Source organism: Glycine soja, chromosome 2 (assembly GCF_004193775.1).
Source record: "Glycine soja cultivar W05 chromosome 2, ASM419377v2, whole genome shotgun sequence".
NCBI lineage: Eukaryota > Viridiplantae > Streptophyta > Magnoliopsida > Fabales > Fabaceae > Glycine > Glycine soja.
In genome coordinates this window covers 1,691,097-1,706,739 of record NC_041003.1, presented here as the reverse complement: position 1 = coordinate 1,706,739, position 15,643 = coordinate 1,691,097, and the positions used below count along the sequence as shown (strand labels likewise).

Here is a 15,643-nt window from a genome sequence, read left to right as displayed (position 1 = left end):
GTGTAAATTGTTAGTATTTGTGATTTGAACTTCATCTCAATTTCAAATTCCATTTAAGAAATTTTGATATAGCATAAACAAGAGGCAAAGAAAAAGGAAAAGGAAATTACTGAATAAAATTGAGTGGTTGGATCTCCACGGGAAAACTCACTTTAGAACAGGTGGGGTATATGTCCATTATTTAGAATAGTGCTTCACATGTACTAATTTTAAAATCAGAATAGAGAAACGGTACTATTTTAGTCACTAACAACTATTTCACTGTGGAATTCCACAGAATAAATGTATGCATTAATAGCATATTCATCATAAAATCAATTACACTTAAAAAAAAATCAGTTGAGGCTTTGACCAGCTGATTGATATGTTTTGGTGAGATCAAGTTGTTAAGTAAGTGGAAATTGGAATGTCAAATGAGTCAAAGGGTACCTTCCCTCGAGAAAGTAAACAGCTAACAAAATGAGTCAAAATATGCTTTATTTTGTAAGGAGTTCCCTCCTTCTTTTTACCAGTCTCTTTAGCCATTGCCATTATTATTATTATTATTATTATCTTTCTCCTGTCTTCCACCACCACCCTTGAACTAATAATCATCCTAAATAAAAACTAGTTCCCCCCAGAATTGTTCTTCTGCAAAGCACACTCCATGGCAAAACAAGTGTGCTGAAAGGGAAGAGAGAAATGTTTGCATGCCTCTGTCAGTCCAGGGTCCCAGGTATGCTCTGTAGTGTTTGTAAGTACACAACTTTTGCTTTCTTTATTTTTATTTTTGCCTTTTGGAAACGAAATGGAGCTCATGTTGCTGAAAGGTCTGTCTTTTGCAGTAGTGAAATGAGGGTCAAACTTGCAATGAATTGTTTGCCATTTGCTACCAACAGTTCTCAGTGATGTTATTTACATCGTTTTTTTTTCATTTCTCTTCTTGAAAGCTTTACTTTCATAATGTTCTTTGAGACTGAGTGTGTTCATGCCTGTTTCTTTTTTCCTGCTGTGAGCTCCTTGCTTTTCTTTTGCTTTGTTTGAACTACATATGGTTGTGTTTAAATCCAGGTTAGACAAAATAGAAACAGTATCTGCACACCCAAGCCAAAATGCATTTCCACTCCAATTATAACTATGTTTCAGTACATCAGAACCAAAAAGGAATAAAAAAATGTTTATTCTATGATATATGCACACCCAAAAACAACAAAGAGGAATCCAATTTGCCACTGGTTAATCTTTTTACTCTTTTTTTTCTTCTTTCTCTCTTCTATCTATGTCTCTGTTCATTATATGTAGTAGGATGGCGAATTGCCAGTGTATACATACACTCAGGACTACTAGTATCACACTGCAAACTCTGTACAAAAAGGCAAACCAAGATCAAAAGCTGGATTGGAGAAAAACAAACCCAGAATAATATCAAAACAAACCAAAGAATGACACACTAAGCAGTAAGCACACTATTTTTTCGGTGCAGGTATCAAGAAAGGTAACCCTTTGAGGAGGAGGGCCAGAAAAGGACACTGTTAGATGTGTTGATGATCCTCAGAATGTACCATTACATTCTGGAGGAGGGTATGGCTTCCAAAATTTTAGGCTGAACAAAATTGCAATCTTTCTCAAACCAAGCAGAAAAGAACTAACAGGCTAGATTGCCATGGGTGGGGAGAAAGGGTTCAGAAATGGGAAAGGGCTTGTAAATGTCTTGTATTTCAGATGAATTAGAGATTCAGATTAGGAGGGCTCTTTTGCAGAGTGGCGGTTGTGAGGGGTTGACACTTGGATTGAGCGACGGAGACTCCATTCCGAGTGTTTTCATAAGGAAGCTCCTTTCCTGAAAAAGAAAAGGAAAACATATAAAAGAATGCCAAAGAAAGAAGAAAATATGGTTGATGCTGCAAGAATGGTAGATGTATGCTTTGTGTTCTATTGATACATTAGATGATAAATGAAGATGGTGATAACAACTAACATCTTACACTATAAATCTTGTCACATAATTATTTCTTGTTGGGTAAGAGGTTTCTTGCTTCAATAGTTTTCAGCACAAAGATACAATATTTATATGCTTAACCTATATGTTTTTGTTTTGTCAACATTTTATCAGTATATTTCTTACAAAGGAAAACAAATAAATATAAAGTGTATTTAAATTTAGAGATGAAACTATTTTTGTGGGTTAAAGTGATAAACATTATGCCTGCAATATCTTTTCACGAAAACAAATACAGCTTCCCCCTTTTTGTTGTAGTTATTGTCTTATTGAGTTGGGACTAGATGCAGGACTAAAGACCTAGCTGTATATTTTATTATTTTATTTTAAATATATATTGAATAACATATTATGTCAAAGTATGTCCTAATTATAGAAGAAAATGTGACACTAGCTTCTTATAGTAAAATATATTTGTTTTGAATCCTGTCTTATGAAATATAATGAACCTTCCTCAAACGAAAGTTTTTAAGTTACAAAGTCTAAATGAGAAACTTTAAAAAACCTACATAATGTATTGCATGAGTGTCACAACTACAAGTAACCCGCATATTAGCTTTTACAAAGCCTAGATACTTAAACTATTAGGAATGAAAAAGATACTAAAACTAATCATGGTGAGAAAAGAAGCTTAAATTATCCTTGCAACACCAAAGCTTTACCTATCAGTTTCAGTTACATGACACATTATATGTGCTTATTATTGCTAAACAAGTTATTTCCCATCTTAAAACCTATCTCCAATTATGTAACTACCTGTCCCCTTGACATCACTTCCTAGAATAAACTTTTTTTACTCCTTTTTTATCTGTATCAATTGAATTCCAGTTCCACTAATCCAATGCCCTAATGATGTTTACCCCAACATTTTAAGGATAAAATCTTAAAATCAGTAACAGTACGTAACTCGAGCATTAATGATTTATTCTTTATCTTCCTATTACTATCTCCACCATTAGTTATGCTGAAAGATCCCCACCACTACTACTGAAGTATCTAGCAATAAATGATATTCCAAAAGTCCTAGGGTTGATAGAGGTTGATCTTATAAGAAGTTAAGAACAACTAGAACTGATGAGGGTACAACTTGTATGCTACATGGTTCAGTATCTCCCCTATTTATCATTATTACAAGTATAAATGTATAATCAGACTGTAATTTTGTGGTTGGCCATATTTATTTGATCTCAAAGTGCTTGGCTAACTTACACTTTCTGAAAATTGTGGGCTAGGAATTCCAGCAGCTAAGGATCTAAACAGAGGGGTAACTTGAAGAGGTGAACTGAACTCCGCTGAACTTGATAAGGCAGAAACAATTGCATCATTGTTTATCTGTTCCTCACAAGATGGGAATAAATCTGTGATAGAAAGATATATCTAATTAGTGATTCTGATTCATTAAAATGTTAGCATATAAAAACAATTCTATTTTGAGGAAATTATAAAATATTAACTCCTTGGTAAAAAACATTTCCAGTTTAGGAATAACTAACCATTTAAATTAGATAAATAAGTGGCTACACATTAATCAGCAGAGTGGTTAGTTGTTCCTAAACTGGAAATATTTTTACCAAAATTTATCTTCATTTTTACTTTTTGTTATCATGGGACTTAATTATCTAACCTTGATCCAGAGTTGCACTAGAAAGAACCCCTTGGTCACATCCCCTAACTCCTTCTGAATCTTCAATTTGTATATTCAGTTCGGTTCCAATATCCTGATGCAGTGAGTGTTCCAAATCCTCACCAGCTGAATGAGGCAGGAGAGTTGATCCTGTACTGTATTCCGAACTGCCTGGAGAGTCTTCATATAGTTCCATTTGCCTACGATAGATGCAGAAACTGTTAGATATTCGATAGCTCTCATGAAGTCATATTTTTAATGAAAATAAAGTACCTCCAGCATGGCTGGATTTCCTCACTACTGCTCTTTAAGTCCGCCAATAACTCTTTTAGATCTACAAGTTGTAAATCTGGAATCTTATATCTAGGAATGTCTGACTCTTTGGTTCGGTTCAGAAATTCTTGAAGAACCTGGCATAAATACACACAAGCGTTAGAACATATCTTTTTAACAATGACCTTTCTCTTATTTATAAGCTGAAGAACTAAGCCTTGGTGATATCAGCTGGTGATGGGCTTATCATAAACAAGTTGAGCCTTTTTATATTTGATTATATGCTAACAAGCTGATCTGCGAAATTATCATATTTTTTAAAGCCATTACTAACATTTAGGACTAAGTGGTCAAGTGTTCAATCCATGCCACCTCATCGTGTGCAAAATTAAATTTAGTAGAAGGTAATGTGGGCTTGTGCACTATTCACACTTCAAGTGACTCTTGTGTTAAGGAACATATTGGAGATACACAAATCAATCCTAGGAAATCTTTGACATTTATAAATGCTTCGAACACAGGCGGAAATGTTGTTTTAGTGTAGCAATTGTAGTATCATATAATGTCTGATTCTTTGTGATTAGCATATAATAAATGACCAGGGTGCTGAAGAACTAAGCATTGTAAAATCAGCTAGTACAGAAATACATACAAGCATTAGCAGAATCAATGTAATCTCTCCAATAATAAATGTATACTATCCAGCGGACCAGTGAATCTGTTTTAGGTTTTTCAAAGCCAGCATCAAATATATTAAGATGTTAAATGACTTCCATGAGTTTCATGTAGATAGGCTTGGCATGTTAAAAATTGATTTAGTTCTGTTCATGTTGAACTTCTTCATAATCTATAATTCGGTCTTTTCTTTTGATGACATCAATTGGAGCTCATTTCTAAAGAAGCCCATAAGATGTTCAAAAATCGAAACAAAAGTAAGTTCTGAGACTATCAAGCCTCACCTTCCATGCATTTTCAAGACTTTGGTCCATATTCTCTGCATCTACTTTTAGAGCTAGTGAACTTAATAACTCTGCTTGTTGCATCAATGCGTTTATCTTTGGGTCATCCTTTTTAAGGAATGTTCCTTGAATCTTGTTATTTTCAGCTGCAAAAGCATGATAAACCAAGAGTCACATTAGAGTGATAGAATAGACAATGCTATTTATGGCATAATATATTTAGAGGTGTTTTACTAATTTTCTATTTTCATTTTCAGTTTATATGTTTTCACTTATAATTTTAAAATGTCACCTTGTTTTCATTTAGTTTCCTCTTTTCCTTATGTTGATTTCAGTTTCACCAATTCCTTCACAAAAACTTGAAAACAGGAAACACAATAATGTGATATTTTTACTATTAGTGAAAAAATATTAACTGAAAATGTAAATGAAAATAGAAAACAAACCAAACAGTATGTTTGTTTTATGTTTTCATTAATGATTGCAAAAGTGTCACATTGTTTTCACTTGTTTTCTGTTTTCAAATATTTGAATAGGATATGGGCAACATGGGAAACGAGGTGAAAATGATGTGACATTATTGTAATTAATAATAAAAGCAGAAAACACTTCCGCATACCAAACACACCCTTAATGTTGTCCTGTTCTCTTATTTTGAGTTTGTTCTCTTATTTTGAGTTTCACAACTGCAAGAATTAAGTTCCAAAGAAAAAAAAAATTCAATCTAAAGGCATTACCATAATCACTAAATTTCAAATTGCAGACATGATGCTGGTCTGGCAAGTTGACATTGTGAGTGTTTTGAGCTAAAACCGCAAATGGGGCTCTTGATTGCTCATTTAATGGAATCCCATTTTGTTTATGTGATCTGTCTCCAAAGTTGATCTTCTCTGCGGCATCAGGGATATGTGACCTCCTATATTGCAATAGGACGACATGTCAACATTCTTCTTAATAGAATTTGTATATTTTGATCTCTTAGAACACCATACCTCATCTTCTTAATTGCAGTTTCTGATGCTACATCTGTATCACACCCGTGCTGGAGAAAAATCCTTTTGTTATTTGAATTGATGTATGAAGTGCTGTTCTCTTTTACTAAGGCTTCATATTTTGCTCTCTTTTTGCACAATGTGGAGAAACGGTTTTTCACAGCGTTATCCGTTCTGCATACAAAGCAATGGAAGCATTGCAATAAGAATGACTGTTGTATAAAAGATTCTATTTTGTATTTCGATGAAGAAAAGAATGAAATTCTGATTACCTGCCTGAAACCACCTTTGCTATTTCTGTCCACCTGTTACCAAATATTTTTTGAGCCTACGGAGATAATAATAATAGTAAGAAATTAGTTCGCAGATCATAAGGTGTCATAAATAATACAATTTCAAGTGCAACACAATTGTTATCATCTACAGAACTATACAAGCAGAAAATCTTGGTTTGGTTACTTTTGGTTGTAATCTACTCTTGGTTTTGAGGCAAAATAAATGAATTTTCCAATTGCCTTGGTAATAGCCCTTACAATGATACAATCCTTGTACATCAATGGATTGAGGTCTACCATACAGAATGGAAAGACCGAAAAGTAGACAGCAAAAGATGAAGTGCAAAATTTTTCCAAGTTCTTAAACTTGAATGGCAACTGCTGTAATACAAAAGTGTAGCTATGGAACACAAGGATCGTCAATTTACCTCACATAAAAGCATGTCTTCCTCTGGTGACCATCCTCCTTTCTTGAAATCGGAATTCAAATAAGTGTACCATCTGGCAAAGCATCATTTACTTAATCATCAGATTAAGGACAAAAATAAAGCAAGAGCCATGAAAAGTCTTCATGAGCTAAAGCATTAAATCAGAGGACCAAAGTAAACATCTTGAATGAATCATCATAAAAAATTCAAACACACACTCATTCATTAACTCAAAAACTTCACCTTCTTCTGCACTGTCTTGTTGTTTTGTCCTTGAATTTAGAAGCAATAATTGCCCAACTGCATATAGTCATGGTAATTAAAACCCCTTAGTGTCACTCATCAAATGAAAATTAAAAAAAAAAAAAAAAGCAATAGTGACTATTGAGTAACTCAGGAAGAATAACCAAAGGGCTATGAATATGAGTGTGATTGATTACTTTTCAGTTCCATGTACACCAATCTGCTCCCTCAGTATGTCATCTTCCTGCAACTCACATAACACTCATTAGACTCCAAAGAAGGAGAAATTTAAAAATGAATTTATTTACCAAAAAACAGAAGGAAAATAATTTTATAGTGAGAGAAGAAGGACCTCTTGAGTCCACGTCACAATGTGACGCTCCTTCTTCTTAGATTCTTCATTGACCATTTGCTTCTTATGTTTCTCCTGCTGCTGCTGCTTCTTCATATCTTGTTGCACGATCTTGTTCTTGTCTTGTCTCCGTGTGAGTGTTTATTCTATTGTTGTGGCTCTCTTTCTTCGACGCTCCCTCCCACCCAAGTTGCATGCTAAAGCCAACGCTCCCCCTTTATAATATGAAATCTTTTCCTGTAAAAAATTTATGAAAAAAGGATAAAAAAACAAAATTAAAAACAAATAAACAAAAAGGGAAAAGAAAGAAAGAGAAAGAAAAGAAAGAAACCCTTCTCCATTCTCTTTCATTCACCTTTTACACGCTCACCTCACAGATACACACATGACAGAACACTGTTGTGTTTCAAAACGGAAACCGTAACAAGCATATATTCCTCTCTCAAAAGCCACCTTAACAAAAAGTTATATTCAAGTGAAAGAGAAAAATGGCTATGTATTATGGCTGCTACAACTACTACTACTTACTACCCTCCAAAGAAATGGCCTCGGATCCTAACTTTTCAGATCCTTTGAATTTGATCTCACTCGCTATCTTATTATTATCAATATCCCCTATAACCAAGGCAGAGCATAACCCAATGTTCAAATTAGGGAGCCACAAAATGGGCAATGAAGAATACTTATCGGGGTCTGTAAAGGGTACATGGGTTGGCATCAAAATCGTATTTTTCGAAACCCGATAGAAAGAAAGAACACGTCCATGTATTTCTATGCCCAGAAAGTGAGTTTGGTTAGATCTTAAAAAAAAAATGAGAAACTTTGGGAATACCCAAATGAGAAAAAAGTGGTTTTGTTCAAAGTTTGGTAGACAAATACCTCGACTATGAAATGAATACTATGGTTAGATTCTCATGTCTGAGTTATACAGAGAAAATAAACTGAGAAGAGAAAAAAAAAAAGACGGTGGTGGCGGAGGTTGAATGAATGCAATAAACTTTGTAGTTAGAGAGAACACAGTGTAGTCATTAGTGTGTACAGTTGTACTAGGAAGTGATGTGTCTCGTTTGTTATTTTGTTCGGTTTTCTCTCTCTAGCTTTTTCAAAACGGTCACACACTAGAAAAAAAAAATACACAAAACAAAAAAATAGAGTATACAACAATAAATAAACAATAAAAATAATACTTAGTGCGCGGGTATGAAGGGAAGTTTGAAAATAACGCTGAATTTCATGAGCTACGTGCAGTGTGCAGTATATCATGGCGGCGTAGACTAATGTCCACTATGTAGTTTGCAGCACTGAACAAAGTTCAAACTTCAAAGGATCATTATGTGATTCTTGCGAGTGAAATTGAAGTTAATTTCTTTAAATAATGTGTTCATTCAAGTTTATAAGTAAAAAAAATATAACTAAAAGTGATTGATTAAATTTTTAATAAAAATTAATGAATGCTATCAATTTCATCTGGACAAAAAAAAAGGTTCAAAGGTACCATACCACAACATATGATGATGAATATACTGCAATGGTTAAAGAGAACAACACTTGTGACCTAACATAACATCATACACCGATGCAACTATTATATTAGGTGTGTGTACATATATATATATATATTCACATATGCAAAAGGTTGTAATTTGAATTTTTGTGATTTTTAAGGAGACATGAGAAGGTGCGTGAGTGAGCCAACCAGCTAGCTAGCGAAGCGTCGTGACCAAACTTTCGCGTGCATTGAGAATAAATAATGGTTCGTGAGTATCATGTGCTTCATTTATCTTACATCTTTGGTCACGGTTAAATAGTTGAATGTGCCATTCAATTTGTTTCCCCCTTTTCCTCCATTGTTTAGGAAAGTTTGGATTCAAATGGTGGCTGGACTCAATTTGGTGTAAATGTGTGTGTGAAGTTTAAGGATTTTGTCCATTGGTTGCAATGTGTTTTTGAATTTTCTCCCAAAGGATTGAAAATTTTGTTAATTCCTACGCTCACATCTACCCTTCTCACCCATTGGTGCGTGACATTTTAAATGCTATTTTTTAAAAAATAAGCATGTAGATGCACATACATGTATTGAGTAATATATTACTACTGTCTTAGTACGCAGTATTTTTTTTATTAATTCAACTTGAATGATTAACAATTATCTTGTCGATGGAGGATTTGAAAATCTAATGAAAATGTCGGACTAATAAAGTCCGCTGATTTGTGTGTGTGTGTGTGTATTGCCTTAATATATTCGTTTAATAATTGGTCCATCAGCAATCTTGATGGGAATTTCAAGCTAGAAGTCGCAGGCATTCCTAGTTCCAAAATCCATTATGTTGTCAAGAATACATGGCTTTGATGTCTGATATTGAAACATAAATAGTTTCGAATGTGTTGATTATTGTATTTTTTTTTCTTTTCTTTTCAAATGTTCTTCTCAAATGTTTAACATGCTACCATTACATTCAAAAATTTCCTATTATTTACTAGTACCAATTGTTTACAAATTAAAAAGGATAATGTCAATATTATGATTATACGCCTACAAAATATTACAAATCAAAAGTCAAAGATAAAGTAAACTCGACTACTAATAAGAGATTGGATAAAGCTCTGCACTACTTAACTGTATGGGTTCTAATCATTTGAAATAAATAATAAAAAAAAATCAGCAAGAGTAAATTGTTAGTCATTTATAAAAATTCTACCATTTTTATAAAACAGAAAACTCAGAACAAAAATTTATATTTTTTGGAGACTGAACAAAACTTTATATATCATTAAATAAAATAATTTATAAATTATCAACAACTGTTCTATATAATTTTTCAAATAGGAAAGAAAATGACAAAAAAATAATATTAATTGTTTTTCTTTATTTTATGAATCATTCACTATGATTAATGTCAGATAACAGCTGTTTCATAATAAATATTTTATATTTCATACATTTTAAGACTTCACATAATTATTGAGACAAATGACTTAGTAGAGGTTGTAATAATTTATAATTTGTCATCGTTAAGTATAAATCATTCCAATAATTTATATATATATATATATATATATATATATATATATATATATATATATATATATATATATATATATATATAAAACGGTTATCTCTCTCACACAAACACACATTTGATATAATATAAATAAAATTATACTTTTTATGTAATTTAAAATAAATAATATGTATATGCATACAAATTAAAATGATTGATGTGTGAAAAAAATGAATTAATATTATTTTTAATATTTACTTTTTAATTTTTTAGGAAGATTTTAACAAGTTAACATGTAATTTTATGACCTTTCAACTCACTTCTAAACGAGATGACATGTATTTTTTAATCCTCTTTTCGTTAACAAGTCTACTTGCTCTATATCCTGTTTTAGACGAATTGATGGTAAGTTATAAGGATGTGTTAGTTTTCTTTGTCACCCTTATGAGTTATTGTTAGAAATTAAGGATGCGAAACAAAAACTTGATGCACGAGTTATCATCGGAGACTAAGGAACACAAAAGCTACCAATAAGAGTCCTAATAAAATGCACACAAAAAGTTAGAAACAAATGGGTGGAGAAAAAAAAAGCCAAAGGTGATATAGGAAAATATTTATTAATCCTAATAAGTAAGCTACCTGTTAATTGGCAAATAAGATACGATAAAGTATTAAGATTGTCTTATTATATCCTATTGACTCACCAAATAATGGATTAAGATAAAGTTTGATAACTTATCTTATCATATATCCTTTATCGTGTCTAGCAAACAAGTCCAAAAAATAAATTAGGTCTAATTTAGGGATGATAAAATCGTTTGAATTTGATGAAGTAACATATTTAGTTTTTTTTTCATCAAACAAATTAGGATTTTCAACCCACCAATCCATTTCAACCTATGTCACTTAACTTGCAAAGAAAATGGGTAGGAATGAGTAGGGATTGACCAACTCGTTAATCCATTTTTTTTTCTTTTAGGGGATATTTAATGTTCATAATTTAAAAAATGATATGCATTAATTTTATTTTTTTTGCATTGATGTAAAATATTTAAACAATTCTTTAGACTTATAATTGATTTATTTAATATTTTGGCATTTGTGGATAAAAGTGAAAATAAGCCAAGCTCGCAATAAGGATCTATGACTCAACTTATACCAGACCAAGCTATGCCAAGCTTGTATAGGAAATAAATTAGACTAATGCTTTTATAAAAGCCTATTTAATTATAAAAATGGTTAAACTTTAATTCATTCAAAAAAGTCTTTTAGACCTAATAGACCGACCTATAGGTAAATATAAATTATATTTTAATTTTATTGGCATTATTATTATATTAAATTTTTATAATACATTTAAATAATATATTCATTTATCTTTTTAAATGCTGAGCCTATAGATATACATAAGGAATCAAACCTATAAACTTATTAGACGATAAATTTATGCTATATATACTTAGAGACTATTACAAAATATATAGACTTTTAAATAAGTAATCTTGAAAGTTATATCGGGATTTAAAACTAAAATTATATCATATAAATATGTTAGACTACTCAACTCTTATAAAATTGAACCAACTTATTGTTGTCATTGTTCCATTCCTTAAGTAAAAATACTTTTAGCTATCATATTTTGTTTTACATTTAAAGTTTCAACATCACAATAAATCTAAAGGATAAGATTTGAATTAAGAAATAGATTTTAGAAACTAAAACGGATATCTCAAACAATTTCAATAATAAGGTTCATTGATATTTTTGGTATAGCATATGCTATGAGACATACAATCTAAGTTTTTTTTTTCCAAATGACTATATATTCTTTTAGCGTATTTAATGATATGTCATACCTATTTAAATTTTTTAATATTAAACAAGCCTTTAAATAGGTTAATAGACTTACACATACTACTGTTTAGTTGGTGTTAAAGTGATAAAATACTTTTATGACTTTTTGTTGTGTCTAGACTTTATTAGAAACTGGTATTTTATTCTATGCATTATATTGGATAAATGTTTATTTTATATATTTAAAATTTATAATAAATAAATATTTTTAAATATATAATTATATTTTAGATGTCCAATGAATAATTTAAATTGATTTAAAGTTGACTATTGATAATTTTTTTATTGAAATTTAATTTAGAGATGGAGATAAAAGACATAGATTAAAATCAAACAAAATAATTGTTTCATAAATTAAAATTAATTTATGTACCTCAAATTTTTTTAGAAGAATTCTTTTTAAATTTTCTTAAACTGTAGTGCATAAATTCATTTTAATTTATATGATTTTTTTAATTTATTTTGAAGTCATTTATTTTGTTCCCTTACAAAAATTTGTTGAAACATTATCCGAATTTATCCTTATCATAAAGATATAACTAGCGAAAAAGTCATATCCAACATCATCTTTAATTAGCTAGGTAAAAGTTTCTCCAACAAGATTTGTTTTACCAACATGTTTCTCAATCCAAGGTTTTGAGTTATCCCTTGTAACTTGTAAGGGAATGCTAACATTTTTCTGATGTGTTGAAAACTAATCTTCTAAGTGTTCTCTCTTGCCATATTTTTCAAATGAATTGCTTTCAACCGCACAATATGCATGAAGTCTACAGTCTACCAGCCTTTCCTCAAGTTAGAAATTCTCTGTTTTGCTAATTCTAGACCTTCCGTCAAAAAGATCCAATGCAATATTTTCAAATTCGACCGTTACATATATAATAAAAAGTCCAACTTTCGGCCTAATATAATGAGGATAAAGAATGCTACATCCAATGATTTAACATACCATTACAATAAATGACGCAATTAAAGCTTAAGGTCAATTTAATTAACCATGGACATCCCAAAATTAAAGAAACCCTAGTTGCTTTAAATTGAAAATAATAAAACAACATGACGGAAAGAGAGGGTATTGGCATGAGCCCACAGCGATATGACCTAAACCTAACAACGCTGGAATTTAGGATAGATTTGCACTTTCATTAATCAAATTTGACACACTATGTAGCATCGTGGGCCTCAAAATATAGCCTATGGGTGATTATTTGATAAACCTCAATTTAAAATATTAAATAAAATACTACTAACGTATTTCTATATGTAGTCATTGTTGATAGATGATAGGTGTAGACAAAGTATGTGTAACTGTAGCACATATGTTTGGTAGAAAAAGCCAAGCCACTAAACCCTTCAATGTGCAGCCAAAAACTATTTTAAAAAATAGTGTTTATTAATTAAACATAATTTTACGGTACTAACCTATGATATCTTAATTAACTTTCCCATGTTGGGTTCATAAACCAACGGTTTTACCTACCAGATCCACCATTTCCTACGTGGACAAGAAGTTGGTGTGCCACGTGGAGAGTTCAAAAAGAGAGTGCATACTAATAAACTGCACAAGTGAAGTGAGAGCCACCTTATCTAGCTTTTTGAATCTTGAAATGGTGGAGCCCTAAGGATGGCATAAAACTACAAAATGGCCACCTCATTGTTCCCTGTCTTGACACCCAAATCTCCCGCCAAAAGAGACCCATTTGATGGCCAAAACCCATGTCTCTACTCATACAAATTGGACCTATCAAAGATTTTTTTTTTCAAATAAATAAATTGGTATAATTTACTTAATAATCTTCTGAGTAAGAAATGATACACAATTACACGTTCAAAGGAAAGGGGAAAAAGAGGATGAAAAAGAGGAAAGGTAATAATATACAAAGGAGCTGTAAGTAGGAAAAAATGTGAATAACATTTAGAAACAGATGCTTTTAGTAGAGGGAATCTGAAGCTGAACTTCAAGTAAATAAAGGAAAATGAAAAGGTAAATAAAAATTATTAGGTGAAAAAGGGGTAGTGATAAGGGTATAGTCGGTGATATTTTGTCTAGTCACTTTGTGGTAACCCTATGGAAAGAAAATGTTTTTCTTATATATAGTATACACAATACATGACCCTATGCTTAAAAAAAGAGCAAATATGTTTTAAAATTTTTCAAATAGAGCACACCCTCACAAGCCACGAATTTGTCATTTTTCGGCTATTGATTGAACATGGGCACTTAGTCCTTGGTCCTCTCTCCTTGTCCTGGCTTGACCCTATCAACCTATAGCCTCCTCTTTTATGTATTCTATTTGTTAATATTGTGTTAATGGGGTTATGAATATATGATAAAGTTGCTACTAAAACGCGTTGATATTGATTTAATCTTTGACAAATCGCACGCGAAGGGATTAATTGGACCCATTGCTTTGTATTTTGAATTTTATTCATATTATATATATCCAATCCAATATATATAAATATGTGATGCATGTATGTAAGTAAACAAATAATAATAATAATAATAATTCCCAGGTGTACAATAGAATAATTTCAAAACGTTCAATCACCGGGGCCAAAATGGTTATACAGTAGTCTTACATAGGGTCCTAGCAATTCTAATTTTTGTACCATCTACAGTTATGAAATTGGTGACGAGACATGCAAAGCCAGAGAGAAAGGAAGAGAATTTGGGTCATTGTTGTGGAAATTGTAATGAGCACTTGGGAGCGGAATGGCATTTTATGAGTGTCTGAACTTCCCACCTTATATTGTTTTGTGAGAATCATAATAGTCATGGCCATGACATGTACAGGAAAGTTTGGCAAAATTGCATATCCTAAGTATTAAAGGGTCCCTTCAAAAAATGGACTGATTATAACCTTTCAAATACTATGGCCAGTTTGATAGACTTTTAGAAGGGGGTCTATTTAATTTATATGGACATTTCCTACCCCTCCACAATGAAATATTAAAATCAAGATAATGATAAACCAAGTGGGGAAATTGGTATAATTTCACTGGCTTTTTTCTAGCTAATTGAAGGTTTATTAATTAAGGACCCATCATTAATGATGTTTGATGTTTTAGGTTCTTGCATCGATCAATGCTTATCTGTAACATATTTTCAAAAGATTTCTCGAATGTGTTTGAGAAATTAATTGTTGCTTGTGTAGCATCCTTGCGATCTGTCCAAGAGGTGATACCAATTTGAACATAATTATATAAAGTATGTTTAGTGACGTAGAAATGGCCAATATTGAGGCAAAAAAAAACTGGTATAAGTTTCTAATATCATCAGCTAGAGACAGATTAACAACCCGTGTCATTGAGCCTAATGACACCAAAATTAAATCAATATTATGATGGCAAAGACTATTAGGAGCTTAGTGGAGAGGCCCAAGTTCCCAAAGAGATTGATATTTGATTGGATGGGGAGGGTCTTGTATGCATATTCTTTTTATAAGCCCTTCATCATGTCAAACCCCAGCGGCCACCCAATCAATTGCATATTGCCAAGTGTCCCCACTCTTTGAGCCCTTAATTTCTTTAGCCCAAAATCAGGGAAGAAAAATCAAAATTAATGAATAAGACATAAAGGAAAGAAAAAAAGTGATCAACCGGGTAGACACACATTAGTAACTTTCTCTCTTAATAAAGTAGTTCAGGATTTGAATCTTAATT

General features: G+C 31.7%; 1 protein-coding gene and 1 long non-coding RNA gene across 4 annotated transcripts; one reads left to right on the top strand and one right to left on the bottom strand.

Moving 5' to 3' along the window:
- The first annotated feature begins 382 nt into the window (after positions 1-382).
- Positions 383-2,123, top strand: LOC114378958. Its single transcript, XR_003659401.1, has 2 exons — positions 383-715; positions 1,463-2,123. It is a non-coding gene; the product is annotated as an uncharacterized LOC114378958 (long non-coding RNA).
- Positions 1,075-8,168, bottom strand: LOC114378942 (transcription factor MYB88-like). 3 transcript variants are annotated; one of them, XM_028337522.1, is made up of 13 exons: positions 7,480-8,168; positions 7,125-7,361; positions 6,970-7,016; positions 6,773-6,829; positions 6,530-6,602; positions 6,099-6,154; positions 5,827-6,000; positions 5,572-5,750; positions 4,835-4,980; positions 3,876-4,012; positions 3,603-3,802; positions 3,188-3,336; positions 1,075-1,819 (listed from the first exon to the last, which is right to left on the bottom strand). In XM_028337522.1, exons 2-13 carry the CDS (start codon positions 7,218-7,220, stop codon positions 1,715-1,717), a joined length of 1,419 nt encoding a protein of 472 aa, XP_028193323.1. In that variant the 5' UTR covers positions 7,221-7,361; positions 7,480-8,168; the 3' UTR covers positions 1,075-1,714. The 3 variants fall into 3 exon arrangements, with proteins under 3 accessions (XP_028193323.1, XP_028193329.1, XP_028193334.1); XM_028337528.1 differs by having other exon boundaries at positions 7,495-8,168; XM_028337533.1 differs by having other exon boundaries at positions 8,004-8,168.
- Between the last annotated feature and the right edge of the window lie 7,475 nt (positions 8,169-15,643).